At 37.8% G+C, this 22,629-nt stretch overlaps 1 protein-coding gene across 13 annotated transcripts in view; it reads left to right on the top strand.

Moving 5' to 3' along the window:
• The window catches only part of LOC131064797 (dynamin-2A), a 28,791-nt gene extending 11,498 nt beyond the window's left edge, over positions 1 to 17,293 (top strand). For 7 of the 13 annotated variants that reach the window (XR_009372298.1, XR_009372296.1, XR_009372292.1 and 4 more), the window contains 3 exons: positions 2,929 to 3,025; positions 3,108 to 16,958; positions 17,122 to 17,293. Coding sequence is in view for 3 of the 13 variants with exons in the window: in XM_059219751.1 (XP_059075734.1) it covers positions 2,929 to 3,042 (114 nt within the window). In the remaining 10 variants the exon portion in view is untranslated. The other 6 variants (XM_059219751.1, XM_059219749.1, XM_057999070.2 and 3 more) reach the window with 3 other exon arrangements.
• Positions 17,294 to 22,629: the final 5,336 nt, after the last annotated feature.

Here is a 22,629-nt window from a genome sequence, read left to right as displayed (position 1 = left end):
TGATGGCCTCCTTAACATTGTGTCTTTGATGTCTCCATTAGCTCCATGAATATGTTGCCTTTTCTTACTCTTATGACTACTCATTGCTCTTATATTGATGAACACCCCTTTGTATGTGTGCTTTACTGTGTCAAGAACATGTTGTGGTTTAGACTGGTAAGGGCTGCATTTTAACTATTTTCACTGTTTCAAGGCATGAATGAATCCTCTAAACCTGGGACTACTTTTGCATCTGTTCATAGAAGTGATATTATTGTTCTTTTCAGTGTGCCTAGATCTGTCTTTTGATCTTTTGATATGATCATCTCAATACTACAAACTTAGTGATTTGTCAAACTATTCTCTGCATTACTTCTAACTATTCTTGTGGCAGTGATTTATTCTTTGAACGATATGCTCATTATATCTTTTGACAATCACTATTCCCTGTGAATGCCGGTCTGTACCTGCTTCTCATTGATGACTGCAAAAGACTGCCCTTTGCTTATTTATGATGCTGCTATTGTGAAACCCGATTATGATTGTACTCTTATGAGGGTTTTGAATCTTAGGCAGTAGGCTTATCACTGTATTTAACAATGACTGATGGTAATAACCTTATTGAATGCTCCTTTAAATCAATCAGTCATTGCCAAACATGTTATCTTCTTCTTTTTACTAGCTCACTGTTATGAGTCCATGATGCCTTATGTTGTTGACTATATCCAATGCACTGTTCTTCTCTTTAGTACGATGATCAAACCTTTCCTTGACTGTAACACTTGTTGCATCTATTCATCACTTTCACTGGTTATTTCTTGATCATGATTTGCCTTTGGTGCTGACTATGTTATCTCCTTATATGACTGCTATTTTTGTGTATGTTGATGTCTTTCATTCCTTGGTTATCCCAAGAACTTAATGGCTGTCATATATTGATTCTTGGAAAAGATTTTGAGGCTGATCATTCCTCTTGGGTGACACTCATAATTGTGACAGTTTGACAGTACCACACTCTGTTATTCACAACTTTCATTCCATGCTATATTTGGAAAATCTCTCTGGTAGAGATGTAGAGAACTAGGATTACAAAAACATATCCAAAATATAGCCAGATCCAACGGTTCATTTGAGAGTTATTCCCCTCGTACTGAGACCCATTTTTACTATCATAAAGACTGGTCTGTTAGTAAGGGTTTCATGACAGTTTTCAGAAAAACCAATGGATCTCTCATTACAGAAAACGACATGAGTTCAAACTTGCCTCAAAAGAGAGTTAAGACACCATGGTAACCAATCCAAATGATTAGAAGACCGTTCCAATCCACCTATTGACATGAATAGGCAGAACAAATTGAGAAAACATGTCTAAACCAAGTAATGAACAACAAATCTGCAAATTTAACACAATGTATATTCAAAACTCTATGGAAATACTTTTGACATGAATAGGCAGAACAAATTGAGAAAACATGTCTAAACCAAGTAATGAACAACAAATCTGCAAATTTAACACAATGTATATTCAAAACTCTATGGAAATACTTTACAAAAAATTGGTGATAGAGACATGCCTCCTTTATTCTATTCCTGCCCCTGTTGCAATCCAAACATGGATTTTATGCAATTCAAAACACTTGACTATCTCCTTCTGCAGAAATTACAAGACAGTCAGAAGTGTATATATTCCTATCCTTCCTTGCACTCCCTCTAACTTGTCTCTATCCCTCACATTCAACCGTTACTGACTTTTATAATGTTCTTGGCAGTTTACAACTGCCTTAACCATCCTCAAGGACCGAATTCCCTTGTTTGCAACCTTTTTTTTGCAATTTTAGCAACTTTTGAGAATGTTGCTTTGACAACTTTTTGACATGATTGACATTTTGCTACAAATGGCCTTAGAACTTTGTATAGACACCTTTAACATCTTGGAATGGACCAATTATGACCTTTTACAACACAGTTACCCTTTCATTGGTACATTTACACATTTTGACTCTTTTGTCCAAAATAGGACCTTAATGGACAACTTTGACAATTTCATTACATTGCTTTATCAAATACATCAAAATGACTTTGAATGACTCTTAGTACATCAAGAATGACTTAAGAACTCATAACATTTCATATCGATTTCCTTGTATGCTTGTGTGCTTAGGTGCCTCTACACCAGGAGGTCATCTTGGAATGACTAAAATACACATGGATAAAATCCCACAAAAATGAATAAAAATTGTTCATGAAAGACTTCAATATTTGATACAAATGCATGACTATGTCATACTATTTGCTTGAACTTATATTGAGATTATCTGCTCATTGACTGTGAAGATGCCTCAAGAAGCTTTTTCATCTGCTATATGCCCTGTTACTTTGTCTTTATGATATAGAACTATCATCTAACAACTTGCCTTGCCAATATGACTGCTCTTAATGCTTTGGGTTGTCATCATGCACACCATTAATGGATCGTGTCTTCTTTCTTGAGGTCACTGCTTGCCTGGAATTGTCTTTGCATGCTTTTGTGATTAAGAAATGCTATTGATTGATGGTCATAAAGCTTATTCACTGCTTTAACAGTCTTTCGTTTGTCTTTGGTGGCTTTTTAAAAGCTGATCTAATAGCTCTTACACAAATTTAGGCCTCCTTTCTACCATTGCACACCTCTATCTATGAGAAATATCTCATCATGTATGTGTCTTATATTTAACTGTCTTTGATAAGACTGTCTTTTGGTCTTTTTTATGAATCTTTGCTCCATATTTCTAGAAGACTAACCCTAAAGGGTTTCAAGAAGAAATCTTACAAACTAATTAAAAACTTCCTTTCATTATGACTGTTACAAGCTGTCAACTCAACCTACTTGCCTACTTGCAGTGTCTTGGTTGACTTTGAGTAATGGATTCCATTTGACAATCTGTGTTCTTCCATTTTCTTGTAAAACAGGTCAAATCAGTAACCTTATTTGATAATATTTTAGTTTTTGATGACCCTGAATATGGAAAGAAGTTAGCAGAGGAGATATGGGGCAAAAAACAAAGATGTGAGTCAATCTTGTAACAAGGTGTTTATCATTGTATTGAGACTGATGTTCATCGATATCCTTTTATTCCCTTATTTTGCAGGTTTTCTATGAGGCATTGACTGGACATAGAGTAAGCTGGAAAAAAACCCTTCAATTTCTAAATCAACGATATTCAGAATCAAAGTAGACAAGCAAGAATGATTGTCAACCCTACATTCTACTTATAGATGAGCTTGATCTTCTTGTCACAAGAAATCAATTGGTAATTCTATACTTCGCTGGGTTTTTTTTAATTGTAGATATGGAGAAACCAGCTAGAAATAGAGAATGAATGAGAAGCTTTCTATTTTTAAACCCATAACTCTGCAAGTTACATCAATTGTATTTTTGTTTCCATGTGGACTATTTTTTGTATATGACATAGAATAACCAAATTCTAAAATATCTATTTCTCCTTTTTAGGTTTTATACAATATATTTGATTGGCTGACTAGAGCTCATTCTTAGTTTTTGAATAAGGGAAAACAGGTTTTGATGGACCCCTGAAACCCATTACAACCAAAAGATCAAAAGATATACATTAAAGCGCATCAAAACGCAAAAGATAACAACTTAGAAAAAGACAACTGACAATAAAAAAAACCAACAAACTAGAAACAGCTAACAAAAACAAACAGGATCGAGAGAGGGAGCCCAAAGTTAGGTTAAGTTCTGAAGCATCTCAGCTACTTCCAGCTCCAATTGTTCCTCAATTTTCTTTCTTTGGCTTTGCATCTTTCTGGTGCTCGCACACGTTCTTTTACCAACCCCATTCTCCTTATCCTTAGGGGTATCTTCCTTCGCTTCAATGAAGCCCACCGAAGCCTTATCCCCATGGTCATTCTCAAGCTTATTGATAAGAGCCTTCATACTAGCTGAGGCGGCATTAAGGATCTTATGACTTTGCTCACCAATCTTTTTGAGCGTGTTCTCGACTCCTTCAAGTCTTTTTTCAGTAGCCCCTGCTCTGTTCTCCAAGTTAAGAAAGCTATTCCAATTAGCATTGATGATCTCCTCTGCATTACTAATAGCTTTGGTGAGCTCACTGAGACAATCTAAGAGTTGAATTTACCCGAGCCTATAGCTTTTAAAGTCTCAATTTTTCTGGCTTCCTGGGCTTGCTTGGTGTTAATGCCAAAAATTTCCTTTTGCATCCAATGGAGCACCTTGTTGAAGCTATTTGTGTCGTTATTGATGCAGCGATCTATATCCAGGTGTTGATCTTCTTGGGTCTTGTCTCCAACAGGCTCTAAATTCACCTCAAGACCCACCTCCCCGACATCAGAGCTATGAGCTTCTTTCATGGCCGTGTCCTCCCCCATCAGACCCTTATCCTTAGAGTCAGTTGTGAGAGGTGATCGATTCTTGGTTCCCACGTCCTTAATTTTAGGAGTTTTCCTTTTCTGCTTCTGGCTCGAGAGGATTTGGACCTCCTCGCTCTAGGTATCCATGTCGTTATTAGTCTCATTATCCTCTTCGTACCAGCTATCCTCATCCTCCCCTCTCTGCTTCCTTTTGGCCGACCCTTTATTCTGTAGCTCATGCCTTATTTTTCTTTTTTTTTCTAGCTCGACCCAGCAATTTGGGGGTCATCTTTTGCCTCAGCTTCCATGTCATAGCCATTGTCTTCCTCATCATCCGAGTCGTCGAGATCCTCTTCCAACTGAGAAACCTCAGCTATGTTAAGATGGATGGTAGTGTTCTTGATTTGATTATACAGAATCACCATCAAACCCTTATGTATTGTTGGATTGGTATTGGGGTTGGATATTGCATCCTTGATCCCAGCATTTAGGGCACAGAAAAGATAATATGGAATGAAAATTTTCTCTTTATACCGAAAGTGGTTTAGAATGACAAAATGATAGCTATAAACCCTAGTAAATCTACCATCAAGAGTGAGAAATTCCATAATAGAAAGCAAAACCCTTCGCCAAATTAGCTTAATTACTTTTGGTGAGTAGTAGGTATGGCTGCCCTTAACCAATCTAGCTTTCTCCTTCTCATCCTTTAGAAATTTCTTTACGACAACATTTGAAATCTTCCTATCCCTATAGAACTTGATGTCATCCATCGGAAGACCCGTAGCCTCAGCGGTCATAGTTTCAGTCACCTTGACCTTCCTAATGCCTATGGTCAATGTACCTTTATTCCAACTCTTCTTGAAAATTCTCGTAATTTCGGGTCGTTTCTCTTGCATTCTCTCCATGAAATTAGTCATCTTGGCAGCTTGGAGTACTGCCCAAACTTGAGGACGGTTCCTCCATTTTTCAATAGTGATAGCTTTCATTCTCTTGCGGTTTCCCCCCATAATGCTATTGATGTCTATCAATTATCAATTCCTGCAAATACCTTTCTTCGCAATGAACTTCCTGTGAGAAACCATTAGAAGTCTGTGGAAATTTCTAATACTTCTATTCGATAGGGAAAAAAGCACCCATAAAGCATGCAAAGTGATCCTGCAATTATTACTGTACCTCCTTCTCGTTTGCATACAAAACTGACTCCTGTTGCCACGACCACCGCTATCACCTCGAGGAATGATTTCAAATCCAGCCTTGCTTACCATGAAATCTTTCATAAGTTAAGATATCACGTGCCGCACAAGGGAGCTCCCCCTCGCAATTCCAAATCATGATTTGCTCTCTTCGTAGTGCCTCATTGGCAGCTCAGTCAACACACCTATTGGCCTCTCTATAAACATGGGAAATGTGGCATTTATCAAACCCCTGAAGAAACTCCTTGTCAGAATCTATGATGTTTTTAATTGTCCACGAGGGTTAGTGTTTACCAAGGAGGCAATTAATAATGTTTTTAGAGTCTCCTTCCAACCATAACATTTTGACACCCAAATTATAGGCTAATTTAATAGTTTGGAGGGCGCCCATGGCTTCCGCTAGATGATTAGTCTAAATCCCCAAGGGATAGGCAACCACCCCAGTACAAAAGCCAACACCATTCCGGATAACTCCACCACAACCAGCAGGTCCAGGGTTCCCTTTAGCAGCACCATCAAACTTGGCCTTAAACCAATCATTAGGGGGAAAAGACCAACACCACATACTTCTTTTGATTTGGTTGATGTTGGTGCCCATGTGGGCTAGGATATTCCAGCACTTGAGAACATCAAAGTCCTCTCTATTATTACAACAATGCTCACCCCTAGCCATCACATTCTCAACACAATTATATTTTATCTTGGCCCACACTACTTCAGAGGTATTAATATCATTTCTGAATATTCTGTTATTCCTCTCTTTCCATATACCCCAAAGGATATGAGCAAAGGAAAACTTCCATAGATTTCTAATGGTGGGGTTATTGGTAGTATAGTGCGAGCTTCTGAAACAGTCTTGAATGTCCTCTGGGAAAACCCAATTCAACCCCCAAATTTGAAAAAACATCCCCCAGATAGGAAGGACAAAAGGACAGTGTATAAACATATGGTTCACAGATTCCTCATTATTAAGACAAAGATAGCATCTGTTAGGGATACAAAAGCCCCTCTTTCTCAAATTATTAGTAGTTAGAATCTTATTTTGCAAAAGAATCCATAAAAAGATATTGATTTTAGGAGTCAAACCTAGAAACCATGCCTTAGCCTAGCAAGGAGTAGGGTCTTGGGATTGAGCCAACAAAAAGACAACGGATGAGACCTAATAAGTCCCTGAAGAGGTCCCGCTCCACACCATGTGGTCTTCCCTTCTGGTATTTAAGATAGCATGGTTGATCACTAAGTTTTCTTGCTTTAGGTTGGGATCAGTTGAGTCGAGGTCCACCCACTTTTGATCTTTTCAGTATTCAACCTAGCACCGAATTTCTCCTTATAATTCTGGATGAGCATCTGAGAGGCACCCTTATTAAGAGGGGCTCCTCCAATCCGAGCATCATCCCAAAAATACACTTTCCTGCCATCACCTATGGCCCATACATTGCCTAAACTAACAACACCTTTAGCCTGGATAACGCTTTTCCAAATGAAAGAGCCACTTGGTATCTGATCAGATACAAGGAAATTTTCAATGGTGGGAACCTCCCGTAAGTACTTAGCCTTCCAAATATCATTCCATTCTCCTTTTCCTTGATAGGTTCTACATATTTGTTTGGCAAGAAGAGTTATGTTCAAGGTTTTGATGTTCCTTAAACCCAGACCCCCCTTCTTTTGGGGTTTACACACATTATCCCAGGCAATTAGAGTCATTCTCTTCTTCTCCTCAACCCCAGACCAAAGGAAGGCTTTCTAAATTTTCTCAATAGCTTCAACAACTTTTCCAAGGATTTTGAAGAGGCTTAAAGCATACACCGGAAGACTCTAGAGAGAAGATTTTAAAAGTTGGATTTTCCAGCTTGACTAGGAAGGGTACCTTTCCACCCAGCCAACTTTCTACTGAATCTATCCATAAGACTATCCCAGAACAGCTCCGAAGGTTTCATACTCAAAGGGAGACCAAGGTAGATAGAAGGAGGCTTACCAATTTGGCGCCCAAGGATCTGGGCCATCCTCATCTATTTGTCCTCCAGGGTGTTGAAGAAGAAAATGGAGCTTTTCTCCTAGTTGATAGTTTGACCCGAGGTTGAACTATAAGTATTGAGAAGGTTCTTCAAATTGGACACTTCTTTGATAGATGAAGTACCCATTAAGATGGTATCATCTACAAATTGTTGATGGGTACAGGCTCTAAAACGAGAAGAGGGGGAGATACCACAAAGAAGCCCTAGAGAAACATATTTGCTATTAAATCTACCCAGACATTCAGCCATAATGATGAAGAGAATAGGGGATATGGGATCCCCTTGCCTGATGCCTCTAGAAGTTTTGAAGAAGGGGGAAGGCACACCATTCACAATAACAGAGAAAGAAGGGGTCGAGATGAGTTGATCAATCATCTGAATAAACCTAGCACCAAAGTCGAAAGCACCAAGCACCTTACCCAATAAGCTCCAGTCAACACGGTCATAGGCTTTTTATAGATCCAACTTCATTAGAAAGCTTTGTTTTTTCGAATCCACCAACGAGTGAATGTTTTCATGGATATCAATGATAGAGTCAAGGATTTGTCTGCCAGGAACAAATCCAATCTGTTGGGGCAAAATGATCAAAGGAAGATTCCTTAGCAGTCTACCAGTCACCACCTTAGAGATGATTTTATAGAAACAGTTGCATAAGCTTATAGGACGAAATTTATCCATAGAGTCAGCCACCGAGCATGTGGGGATCAGAACCAAGAAAGTAGCATCGAGTTCCTTTAAGATAATTCTAGCCCCAAAAAACTCCTGCACACCTTTAACCACATAAGTTTTGAGGATGTCCCAAAAGGCTTGAAAGAAGAACAACGGAAATCCATCCGAGCTCGGGGCTTTATTACCATCAAAAGAAAAAACCTATTTTCTAACTTCCTCCTCAGAAGGGATGGCCACCAAAGCCTTGTTCTGAACCTCATTAATGATTGAAGGAATGTTCTCTAGGAGGGCACTCTGGGAGTGACCATTCAGACCACTATCCGCGAAGAGAAGGGAGATGAAAAAGTTTTTGGCTTCCTTCCCAATCTCATCGTCTTTCCTCGTTTCAATTCCCCCAATTCTCAGCTTAGAGATTCTATTTGCAGCCTTGTGTTTCATAGCAGTCATATGGAAGAATCCGGTGTTTATGTCCTCAGATTTAAGCCATAGAGATCTAGACCTTTGTTTCCATAATTCTTCTTCTCTTCTGATAACCTTATGGTACTTCACAAGCACTTCATTTTCCTCCCTAATTGATACTTCATTGTATCCACTAGTTTAGATTTTATCCTGCATTTCATTGAGTTCTAGTTAGGTTTTGGACTTGGCAGCAAATAGATCCCCAAAAATCTCCTTGTTCCATTTTTTAATATTGTCTTTCACGTTCCTTAATTTTTTAGCCATTCTATACATAGCAGTACCTTTGACATCAATAGACCACCACATCTCAATGACCTTCTCAAGGTTAGGGTGGTCCAACCACATCCTTTCAAATCTAAACGGGAAGTTTCTTTTAACAATTGTATCAACAACAAAAACCATAGGGAAGTGGTCAGAACCAATCCTAGAGATGGTCGATAGGGAGCAGTGATAATGGTTAAACCACTCATTAGAAATAAGGGCCCTATCAAGTCTGGCTTGAATAAGATCTTCCCCCGTCCTCTTGTTCGTGTCACGGAGAGGGGTGTTGAAATCCCTCGTAACAATCCACATATCCTCCTTATAAAGAACCCGAATGGCTTCCAGCTTCTTCCAGAATTTACTTCTGCCTAGTCTATTATTAGGGGCCTAAATATTGGTAAGGAGTGAAGAGGTGTCATCCCCTATGTGCTGAAACCTGATAAAAGCCAAATTGCTATCCTTCTTGACAGGCTCCCTAGAAACTCGCCTTAGATTCCAGAAAATGGCAATGCCCCTAGAAGCACCATTAGAGCTACCACCAAAAACTTCCCCATCCTTAAAAATCTTTATCTTTTCTACTTTATCTTGTGTCATTTTAGTTTCTTGGATAATAACAATGTCTGGTTTATGTTCTCTGACTAAATTTCTTAGAACATCCTGTTTATGTGGACTATTCAATCCACGAATATTCCATGAAATCATTTTCATTTTCTAACTAGGGAACATACCTCATGGATGGTCAATTGAGTACCATCCGCTATATTCTTGCTTGCCTCTTGATCTCTGATCTCTCTTGCTTTTTTCCTCCCAGGAGGAGAGGGGTTAAAACCCGTGTCGGCTTTGGTCCGGTTTCTTGTCTTGACTGAATTAGCCCGAGGGGTATATTTTGGCCCTTTTTTTCCCCCTCTTTCGATCCGCTAGTTCACTTGTCTGGGAATCTTCCTCCTGAGTATTCTGGGTGGTTCTTCTGGTCAACATCTTCAACCTTAGCCCACTTAGCACTTATATTAAGCGGTGAGATCGTTGGTGACTTTTGGAAGGTGGATTTCACCATCTCCACCGATTGTTGAGATTCTGATGACAAGATTCCTCCAAGTATCAAACACTTACGAGCTTCCTCATAGCCAGTTCTAGGGTTGTCTTTGGTGGTGTTTTCCATAATGTGATTCAAATCTGCTTCCTCCTTGTCCTGTAACACCACCTGTATTTCTCCATCTTCCAGGTTATCACTTCGTTGATCTTCCTGATTGATAGCTTGTTGTTTGCTATCGTCTTTTCCTATTTGATCCTCTTTACTATCTTCAAGCAAAGGTATTTCTGGGTTTTCCACATTAATATTATCTTGTTGTTCTACCGTGTCAGGGATGATGACACTCTAGGCCTCTTCAATCACTTTTTGTTTTTCAGAGCTCTCAGGTTGCTTATTGCATTGCCTTTTCTTTCTTTTCTTTCTCTTTGATAACCTGAAGAGAGCATTTCCTTGCTGTATGTCTCGATTTTTTGTAATAAAAACAAGTGAAAGGGACACTTTCATATTCCATTGGTTGGATCCATTTTCCCAATCTGGAGTTAATCTCAATGGATAGGGGAATGTCTGTGCCTTGCATAACTCCCACACAGATCCTAGCAAAGGTAAGTCTTCTTCTAGCAACTGTGATAGGATCCATAGAAAGGAGTTCACCAAAGGAACTAGCAATTCCTTTAAAGACATCTTCCACCCAAAACTTTAAGGGAAGGTTCGAGACTTTGACCCAAACTGGAGCTTGTACAGGAAAGGATTCATTTGGGTCCATCTTAAGCGTCCATTTTTACAAAGCGAGCTTTGATTTACCGATCAGCCAAGGGCCATCACAAAGCACCCTTGACATTTCTTCCTTACATGAGAAAGCTATAGATAGCGCCCCTTTGGACATAGCAGTGATCTCCACTTGACCTTTAAGCTGCCATTTGCGTTTAGCAAATGCCCTAACAATATCAATATTTGGCCTCAACCCAAAATTTTTCCAACCAGTTTCATTGCCATAAGGTTAATATTATGCTCAATAACAGGGTCTGGAATTTCAATAGCAAATCGACCTTTTTCTGGGTCTGAGATGTTACGAACTGGAGGGAGCAAGGACTTTCCACTCGGTTTAACACCAAATAGAGAAGTCCAAGACCGACCGTTGTCCCTTCGAACAAGCCCTTGCCTTGGTATGTCTCCAGCACGTTATTTTCCATTTTCTCCATCAGGATCGATAGGCTTGTCGCCTACTTGTGGGTCCCCATCCACTGGGTCCTTTCCATTCGGCTCAGAGGAATCCGGGTAGTCCTTGGAATTGTCCTTTCCTTTCTCCTGTTGGTTCGCCTATCCATTGCAGGGTTTCCCTCCCTGCCCTGAATTCAAATCTCCCTTCTCTCGCTCCTGCCTGGTTCGCCTGCACATATGTAGTATTGTTATATATTAGAGCCCATTCTTAGTTGATAGTCATTGATAAACAAATTTCAAACTATTACTTGCACCTACAACATAGATCATAATAAAAGCACTGTATTTAATTTGGATTGCTGAGATGTTGATTGTTATTTGGAATTTATAATAGGTATAGTAAACACAATCTGCCAAAGAAATTGCTTCCATGTATAGAAAGTCTTATGGGAATGAAAGGATTGTGCTTTGGCCCCTATTCTTATTAGCAGCCGCAGGAGATTATTTCTAGTCGTCTAAATGAAATTGAGGCATTTGAAAAACAGGTTGTTGAATTTGTTTTACGGAAGGTATGCATATAGTAATGAATTTATTATTGATACACTCTGCATAATAGGATTAAGAGCTTTGCTAGGTTTTTGTAAGAGATAAGTTGCTTAAACTAATGCAATTTTTTCTTGTTGTATCATCAAAACATATTTTAAATAGTTTCTTTCCAATTGAACTTTTGGATAAACATGTATTGCACGTTGCAATAGTTTTTGGAGATGCTCGTTGAGCATTGGAGCTATATAGAAGTACTACAGAGCTTGCCAAATTTAGAGTCCAACAGTTGGATGCTCCTTAATTTGCTATCCTGTTGCAGATTATCTCCCCCTTTGTGGATGTTGGAGATCCTCCTCTTGTGAGCTCGAGCTCTTGGTTTTTGGCTTCTTGACTGTTGGGTTGATTGGGTCTCTGTTTTGGGCTGCATCTACATGGTTGATGCTTTTTGTTCTCAACTGTTACTTGTATCGGGGTTGGTAACGATCTTCATGTATTCGGCTTCTATATGTATTGGGGGACTTTTTGTATCTTGACTTGTGGGGCCTCTCATATGTAATGGGTTTGTTGACATTTTGGGAAGCATTAGGCTTTTCTTTTATGGGCTACAACCAGAGGTTTTCTTTCGGATTCTTTCTTGTCGGTATGCCCTTTTGAATATGGTTGTAAATAAATTAAAATTAATAAAAGTTTAATGGCTTTGCCGTTTTTTATCGAAAAAAAAAGATTAAATTAATGACTCAATATATGACTAAATAAATGACCAGATAACAACAATCAATGACTAAATTAATGACTAAATTAATGATTAAATATATGACTTAATTAGTGACTAAATATATGGCTAAATTAGTGACTACCATGGCTAAATAAATGACCAGATAACAACAATCAATGATTAAATTAATGATTAAATATATGACTAAATTAGTGACTAAATTAGCGACTATCATGACTAAATCAATGACTAGGTAACAACAATATATGACTAAATTAGTGATCAAATATATGACTAAACTAGTGACTAAATAAATTACCAAATAGATCAATCAAAACAATCAGTGGCCATGCGACTAAACTGATGTATGACTGGCAGTAAACTACCAGTGGTCATGTGATCAAATTTAGTCATTTATCTACAATTTTTGGTAGTTTATTTAGTCATATAATTACAACAAATCTAGTCATTTTAAAAGAGTGTGAAAGGAGGTGAAGAAAAAGAAAAGTGAAAAGAATTTCTTTAATTTTGACTTGAATGAATCTTCTTAGGATGAAGTAGATGTTTTTGGTGTGACCTTGGCAACACATGCATTGGAAGATGTGTGGTTAATAAATTTAGGTTTTTTTTTCCACATGACCTCACACATAGGTTGAAGTTTGAAGAGTTTGATTGTGCGAAGGTGTATTTGAGTGATTATTATCATCTGAAGGTTGTTTCTTGTGGATGAGTCAAGATTCAATATTTTTGAAAGTAAAGTGAAGGAGATTGATGCTATACTACATATCTCTAGTTTGGCACAAAACCTATTGTCAATTAGCAAGATGATTGATGTGGGTATGCATGTTGTTTTATCTAGTGGTGTATGCAAGATAACAAGAGGCTTTTTGATGCTTGATAAGGGTGTTTGTATAGGAACCTTCTATAAGCTAGATGCATATACAGTTCAATGTACTAATGCTTCTATGAAGTCTAAGAAAAGGGCTTTGGATTCCTCGTGAAAACCATCAGATCAAGAAGAGAACAAGATTGTTGTTTCTACATATGATGGGCATGCTTTCTAGGTACCTAAGGGTGCAAATGCTTTGGAGATGAATCTCCCAACTGAGAAGAAAATGTTATGGCACTAAATAATTGGTTGTATTACTGAGAAGGGTCTTAGAGTTCTAAAAATTAAGAACCTTGTTAGTTGATAATTGAAATCTTGAGTTTGACATTTGTGAACATTGTGTTTATGGCTAACAACACCATGTTTCTTTCTACTCTAGTTCTTATAAGTCTTTTGGGGTGTTTTGATTATATTAATTCAAATATGTTTAGTCCTACTAAAGTTTCATCAATATCTAGATCTATGTACTTTGTCTCTTTCATATATGATTATAGTACAAGGACATTTTTGTATTTCCTTGAAAGTAAATACTGAACTTTTTAGTCGATTTAAGAAATTTAAATCCTTGGTTGAAAACCATACTAAGAGAAGAATTAAGTGGTTATGGACTAAAAATGGTAGTGAGTTTTGTTCGTAATAATTTGAGAGGTTTGGTAAGGACCATGGGGTTGATAGACACAAAAAAACTCCGTACACCCTATAGTAAAATGGAGTTGTGTAGAGGATGAAAAAATGCTAATGGAGAGGGCTAGGAGTATGCTAAGTGGTTTAGGGTTTTAATAGAAGTTATAGGCTAAATTTCTAGCCACTACTCGTTATTTTAATAATAGAACCCCTACTTTCAGTGCTTGTTGAGATGAAACCCATGGAGGCTAGGTCTAGTAAGAAGCTCTTATTGAGACATCTTAGAGTCTTTATTTGTGAGGTATACGAACATGGGTCATGTGGGAAAAGATAAAAAATGGAGAACAAGGTGGTTTAATGCATCTTTATGGCCTACAACCTTGATGAGAAAGGCTACAAGATTTGGGATCTAGTTATATAGAATATTCTCTAAGGTAGAAGTGTGATTATTTGTGAGATGAAACCTTCTACTATTGATTTGTAGCTAGAGAATTAAGAGAAATTGAAAATGGGGGTAGTTTAGGTACCATCTACTATGATAAGAAATGAATAATGCACTCTTATTGGACTTGATATTGAGGAGATCTCAAGTAGCCCTGAAAATTCTAAAAAAGAGAAACAACCTTAGTCTCGACAATTGAGGAGGTATACCTGTGATAGGAAGTAGCTTGATAGATATGGTCATTCACTAGAAAGGTTTGGATATTTCTTTTATTCTAGTTGCATATTTTCTTTGATTGCTAAAACTAATGAGCCTAGGATTGTTAGACAGGCTCTGGATATGCATGATGCAGATTCCTAGATGTAAGTCATAAATGAATCTATGGTTGCATTGAAGAACAATGCTACATGGGATATGATACCTTTTTCTGAAGGACAGACACCATTTGGATTTGAGCGGGTGTTCAAGAATAAATTGGTTATAGATGGACATGTTGAGAAGTATAAAGCGTTCTTGGTCATAAAGTGGTATACTCAGGTAGATGGAATTTATTAAGGTGAAATATTATCTCTTGTGGGTTAGTGCAGAATCATGGGGCCCAAAAAGTGGCGATGTGAAAAAAATAACTTTTTCCACTCGCTTAAAAATGCGAAAATCTGTGTTGACTTTTTGCTTGGCCTGGGTGTCAGTACACCTTGGCATGGTAAACACCTAAGCAAATCGGATTTTCGATAAAATCGGATATCCGAGAATATCAGATATCCAAGAATATTAGATATTCGATTAAATCGGATATCCAAGAATATCAGATATTCGATTTTTATAGGTAATTTTAAATTAAAAAATAAAATAATTTAACTATAAAAATCAGATATCGGATTTTATCGGATATCCGATTTCTCTGAGACAATAAAAGTGGATTGTGACAACCCGTGGGTTATTTGTCACCCACGAGCTACGCGAATTCTATCAAATCCTATATCCAGTTGGACCTGATATCCGATTTTGTGACCCAAATTTGCAAAAAAATCCAATAAAAGGTAGGATTTTAATTGTTTTTCATCATTTTCATTCAATTTTTTGCATTTTTTTAAAATGTTTTTTTTTTCATTCAAAATATGTTTTTTTCATTTAAACTAGGTTTTTTTAAATCAAATACAAAATTGTTCAAATTTGTTAACTAATTTCAATTGTTTACATTCAATTAGGTAAAAAATGGGGGATAACAGTGAAAACATTGATCAACCGCGACAACGAAACCCTCTTGCACAAAACCCTCCTTTGCCATTCCCCCCTCAATTCAGGATTTAATTGCACAAAATTTGAACCAATTGAGGGGGATTACAAATGTCTATTGTAGGATCTCTCGCTTGAACCCAATGTTTGATCCCCTCATGTCCATCATAAAGAGTATAGAAATCGTCACTGAGGAGCACAATGTTGCTCTTTTGTGGCAAGATTCTATGAGGGAACAATATGTGGATGGCTTGTCCTATAAGGAGATCAAGGATCTCGAGATATCCAAAGCTGCTATCGCTGCATTGTTTGTGAATCCTCGCACTGGTCAACCCGTAGACCCCCCCCAAAAAAAGCTTTCTATTAAATGGTGCACAAATGATGATGTTGTGAACAACTTTTGGGATCGTTGGTGGATGGTTTTCGATAAACCACCCAACAACAATCTTGATGTCCCCTTCTACTTCGTTAAAAATTTGTATGTTGAGTTTATTTTAAGAAAACATGTGAACTACTTTAACGTCCAAACTTTCTAGGGTGTGGGTTTAGGTATGCCCCAAAATAGACCTGGGGCAATCAGAGTATTCCAGGGCCCATATGTCCCCCCTCCTCCTGTTGATTCCCCACCTCCAATGCAACATCCATATATCATCTATGAGGTGACATCGCAAACCATATCGGCTATTCACTCTTTGAGTAGCCTTTTGGTTTCTCAGGATGGGATAGTAGCTCAGCCTTTTTTTGATGGTAGAGGTGCATTTGGTGGCGCTGACATGTCCTCCTCGACTCCACGCATTTGTGTGCCCCATAGTTGTGTCATGTGTGGGCAACTATGCTTGGGTCCAGTTGGACAACCTGTTGATCCTCCTGCGCACACTATAGATTATGAGGTGCATGAGATGCACGATGCACCAGATGTTATGACAGGGACTGGAGGATACCTTGGAGAGTCCTCGCATGCTAGAGGCGAGGAGGCACCTTCATCATACATTGATGATGTAGTAGTAAGATTTGTATTTTCACAGTTCATTTTATATTTTAAATGAATATTTATAATCTAGATAATATTAAGTACTAATTTTTATTTACACGGTCTATTTAATAGTTGATGATAGAGGAGGAGTTGACACAGATCCAGGAGGGCACCTTGATGACCATTTCATTTGGCCTTGATAGCTTTACGATACATATATTATTTCACCTAGTCATTTGTATTTTATTGTACATACATTCTCATCATTTATATTGGTATTAATTTGATTATGTAGTAACTTGCATGTATATCTTATTTTACTCTTGTGGGGCACAAGTAGCGTGAATGTGGGGTTGTGTGATTCGAGATCTGGTAGTGCAGCTGGAGACAAGGGAAAGGTAATTGAATGCAAATATGATTGAAGGAATAGTTTAAATAACTTATAATGATTATACACGTCTAGACATAGATTGATAGCTTCACATACTTATTGTGTATATGTACAGAAAATTGTTGGCTTCACATCCTTGTTGACATGTGTGTTTGTTTTTTCTTGCGCAGGATCCTTCAGAGCCTAGCAGTGCGGTGAAGAGGATCGATTTTGATGATCCATCAGTAGCTTAGGATGTTATAGATAGTTTTGGGATGCTTACATGTCTAGTTGGCATGTATATTTTGTATGGACATACATTCACGTATATAGACATACATTTTGTTTGAGTTGTCGTTGATGTCATATTTCTATATGGACATACACTTGTAATCATTTGACATTTTCATATATACAAAAGTTGATATTTGATCATATAAATTGTTGCTCATGTGTGCATGGTGTTATCCTTTTAAACTTTAATCTTCAATCCAATAATTAACAATGGTTAATAATAGTTATTTAATGAACAATACAATTCATTTCATTTCATCGTAAGTGTTGTTTGTATAATCTTCAGATTATATATAATTCATTTCATCTAAATCCTAAGTGTTAAATTTGGTTGCCTTCGACAACTTCACCAAATTTAATGACCTCCTTTCTCATTAGGCCTCCATGAGGTCAAATTTGGAAGACAAGTATTTTGATGGATTCTCAATGTAAATAAGGTTAAATATAATCATTTTTTATGTAATAAGGTCATCTAGACCAATATTTGTTATGTCTAGTCATAGGTTACTCATATTGGCAAAATCCCTCAAGATTGTTCTGCTCATCATCATCTCGTTCTGCTCGTCGTGACCACAAATTGTCAGTTCTGACATGTTCAGTTAGTCATTCTTACCCTATGCATGCTCCTATTTTCCCCCCCACTCGGTTGAGCATTCGGGGTCATACCCTACTGGCGTCATCCTTTGAGCACCCTAAGTGCTAAAGAAGTCAAATTTTGACGGGCCCTAACTCGAAATCTGTGGCACCTGTGAATGATCCGTTTGAACCTATAGGGCTACGAGAGGGGTCCCTACAAAATCCTAAGACGGTTTTTCAAGATTCCCTATGGTTTTATTAGGGCAACATTTTTTCAGTTGACGAAAAAATCGTCAGTCTCATTCAATCAAATGTTGTTGCGTGACCAATTTCTTGTTCGGCTCGTCGTGATCACGAACCATTGGTTCCGACATGTCTAGTTAGGAATTATTACTCTATACATTCTCCTATTTTCCCCCCCTGCCCACCCACATGGTTGAATGCTCAGGGTCCTACCCTACCGGCATCGTCCCATGAGCACCCTATGTGCTAAAAATTGTTAAACTTTGACGGGCCCTAACTCGGAATTCGTGGCACCTACGAACAATCTGTTTGAACCTACAGGGCCATGAGAGGGGTCCCTACAAAAGCTTATCTCAGTTTTTCAAGATTCCCTACAGTTTTATTAGGGCATCATTTTTTTAGTTGGCGAAAAAATCGTCACTCTTATCCAATCAAATGTTGTCGCGTGGCCAATTTCTCATTCAGCTTGTCATGATCATGAACCGTCGGTTTCAAAATGTCTAATTAGGCATTATTACCCTATGCATGCTCCTATTTCTTCCGCCCAACTCGGTCGAACGCTTGGGGTCATACCCTACAGGCGTCGTCCCTTGAACCCTAAGTGCTAAAAATTGTCAAACTTTGACGAGCCCTAACTCAAAATCCGTGGCACCTTCGAACAATCAGTTTGAACCTACAAGGCCACGAGAGGGGTCCCTACAAAAGCCTATCTCGGTTTTTCAAGATTCCCTATGGTTTTATTAGGGTAACATTTTTTCAGTTGGCAAAAAAATTGTCAATCTCATTCAATAAAATGTTGTCGCGTGGCCAATTTCTTGTTCTGCTCATTGTGATCATGAACCATCAGTTCCAACATGTCTAGTTAGGCATTATTACCTTATGCATACTCATATTTCCTCCCCCCACTCGGTTGAATACTCGAGGTCATACCCTACCGGTGTCGTCCCTTGAGCACCCAAAGTGCTAAAAATTGTCAAACTTTGACGGACCCTAACTCGGAATTCAAGGCACCTGTGAATGATCTATTTGAACCTACGGGGCCACGAGAGGGGTCCCTACAAAATTTTATCTCATTTTTTCAAGATTCCCTACGGTTTTATTAGGGTAACATTTTTTTAGTTGGCAAAAAAATTGTCAATCTCATTCAATCAAATGTTGTCGCGTGACCAATTTCTCGTTCTGCTCGTCGTGATGATGAATCGTCGGTTTTGACATGTTTAGTTAGGCATTATTACCCTATGCATGCTCTTATTCCCCCCCCCATTCGGTCGAACGCTCAGGGTCATACCCTGCCGGTGTTGTCCCTTGAGCACCCTAAGTGCTAAAAATAGTCAAACTTTGATAGGCCCTAACTTAGAATCGGTGGCACTTGTGAATGATTTGTTTGAATCTAGGGGGCCATGAGAGGGGTCCCTACAAAAGCCTATCTCAGTTTTTCAAGATTCCCTACGGTTTTATTAGGGCAACATTTTTTTCGTTGGTGAAAAAATCGTCAGTCTCATTCAATCAAATGTTGTCGCGTGGCCAATTTCTCATTTTTCTCATTGTGATCACGAACCATCAATTTCAACATGTTCAATTAGGCATTATTACCCTATGCATTCTCTTATTTGCCCCCCGTCCCCCCCCCCACTCGGTCGAACGCTTAGGGTCATACCCTACAGTCGTCGTCCCTTGAGCACCCTAAGTGCTAAAAATTGTCAAACTTTGACTGGCCCTAACTCGGAATCTGTGGTACCTGCAAACGATCTATTTGAACCTACAGGGCCATGAAAGGGCTCCCTACAAAAGCCTATCTCAGTTTTTCAAGATTCCCTATGGTTTTATTAGGGCAACATTTTATCAGTTGGCGAAAAATCCGTCAGTCTCATTCAATGAACGAATATTTCCATGTATTGTATACACATAATTACCATTAAACTTGCATGTGACATCCATGAACGAATATGCAAACATGATTTTTCATCATTATCAATACAACTACACCAATGCACTCATGTATAAATACATTGTATATCATCAATATAACTAAACCAGTTTGCTCATGGACACCGTATATCATCATAAAAAAGTTACATCAATTCACATCCATATACAAATACAACATCCCACTTCATCTGCATCAGACATCCTCATGTCCTAAGAGAAAAGCCTATGTAGAGCAATGCCTCCATATAAATGAAGACCAAAATAAACAACCTTTTTATGCAAAATGAATGTGCTATAAGAAACAAATTATAACACAATACAAATTATTTTGTGAAATTATAAATAGATCATTTGAAACATTTTAAAGACGTACAAGATTTTATAATTACAAAACTTACTAGTTTCTCTACAAAGTCTACAAGCATAACTTTGAAGATAGAAACATGTTGATTAAAGCCCTTCTCACTGCATTTCTCTGCATGGTTGAAGATGATGGTAGATATTGTCATTTCTAAATGGCAATACATTCACTTGACATAGTGTGTGAAAGTTTACAAAATTTAATCACATTGACAAAGTGAGGGATTTAGTGTTTACACACAAAATTTATCTCATTAATACACACAGAGCATACAGTGTTGTGTTTGGCTGTAAATTTTTGCAGTTCTTGAAAAGAAAACTTAAAAAGTAGCTAAATATTGATAACCCCAGAGAATATGTACCATTACCAAGAGTAAACTAGTCAACGACGAATGATCTAGCATGAACCTGTATTTTTAAGAATTGTTAGTCTACACATAAAATGCATGCATGAACATAAAGGCTTTATGATAATCACTTCAATTGAAATGCATGATAATACATGAAAAGGTGGGATTATATACCATAAAAATACATCCCTTCGAATTATATCAAGAGAACCCATGACTATGTTGACGCAAAAATCATAATGGGGTAGTGTTTTATATTATCAAAAAGACCTGCATGAGCATAAGGTTTTGCGATAATTATATCATCAAAAATTATCAAATAGTGTTGTCTATTATTAAAAATTGTAAATCTCATCAAATGCATGATAATAAGCCGTGTTGCAAAAATAGGTCCCTTCAAATTATAACGAGTGTACCCGCTATGTGCATGCAAAAATTGTGTTGCAAAAAAAAAACATTCACCAATAGACCTGCATTTTGAACACATCCTTAATATAAACGTAACAAACTTTAACATTAAGGTTTTATGATCATTGTTTGAAATGAAATGCATGATAAAAAAAGTAAGGCACCATTAAAGACCTACTACTCAAGTATGCCCGAAGGGTCATCTTTTTACTTCAGAGTATCCAGTATTGCTTCATGATCAACAATAGTCATTGTCCATAGGTCTTTGGACTTTGGTTTTGCTTGTTGCTTCAACAACTTGACATTTGTACCTATAATAAGGTGTGAATACATGAGAATGGTTTTGTGTCTCTCATAATCTTCAAATCCAGGTATGCCATTCTTTCTAATCATGTATGTTCGCAACCAAGTTCCCACAATGACAACTGAACCTGTAGGATATGTGAATCCATAATCATCTGTCACTGGTTTTATTAGCTTCTATTTTCCTTGTACACATCGTGCCAACCAATATTTTGACCTCTCTTCATTCCCTTGCGGTGCAACAACTGTGAAAACATTTCCTGGTTGTACAAGATCTAATAGATGGTCATACTCAAGTGAACTTTCCATGTCATCATTTGACAAGCATATTGTTTGAGATAAAGGAATTAGATATTGTGGAACCCATGTATCAACCCACTCACTTGACTCGCATTGATCCCAATCACACCGAACACAACTCTGACAAAAACAAGTCAACGCTCGTGTCCAAATGGTCCGTGTATTTGCGTCTGAGCTGAGAAATGAATGCATCTTTGAAGAATCTTTAATTGTTTGACAATCCAATTTGTATCCCACTGTGCCCTCTTCAACCAACCAAAAGAATCTAGTCATTGCTAAATCAAGAGTACCTCCATGTGACAATGTTGAACTACACCAATCAACAATAGAAAGTGCATCAGAGAAATTTGCACCTGAAATTCTCAGTTGCTCCTTACCTAGATCTCTCTTCAAACATGCACCTGCTCCATCATGCTCCCCCTTCCCATGCCCTTCCTTAAAAAAACACCAAATATGAGGTATACACCTCTCTACATGCATTATACTCAACCAATAAAACATACGGGCATTCTTGAATTGACCCGTACATTTATCTGACAATATGATATGTCGGTCAATTGCAATATCTTTCTCATGCAAGAACTCAAAAAAAATTCTCGAAAGAATGTTGCACATATTCGGAGGAGTGTGATCTATTATCACTCATATAAAAATGACACTCCTTGATTATCTTCCTGTCCTCTTCTGTACTATTAGGAGCATGTCTATATGTAATGTAAACAAAAATAGCAATCTGGATTGAATTCTAGTACAAAGACTATACCTCATTATGTGGTTGCAATGTATAGTTCTCTGCAAAATCAACCACCGATACAATAGTGCCAATCGAGAAAGAGTTCTTACACATCCTGAACTATTGATCCAACCACTGAGACCTATGGGTGTGCCTTGCATACTTGTAGAAAAGATTTTCCTTAAAATCCAAAATAAAATAAG

This window comes from Cryptomeria japonica, chromosome 4 (assembly GCF_030272615.1).
Source record: "Cryptomeria japonica chromosome 4, Sugi_1.0, whole genome shotgun sequence".
Taxonomy (NCBI): Eukaryota; Viridiplantae; Streptophyta; class Pinopsida; order Cupressales; family Cupressaceae; genus Cryptomeria; species Cryptomeria japonica.
This window is presented reverse-complemented; position numbering and strand designations above follow the sequence as displayed.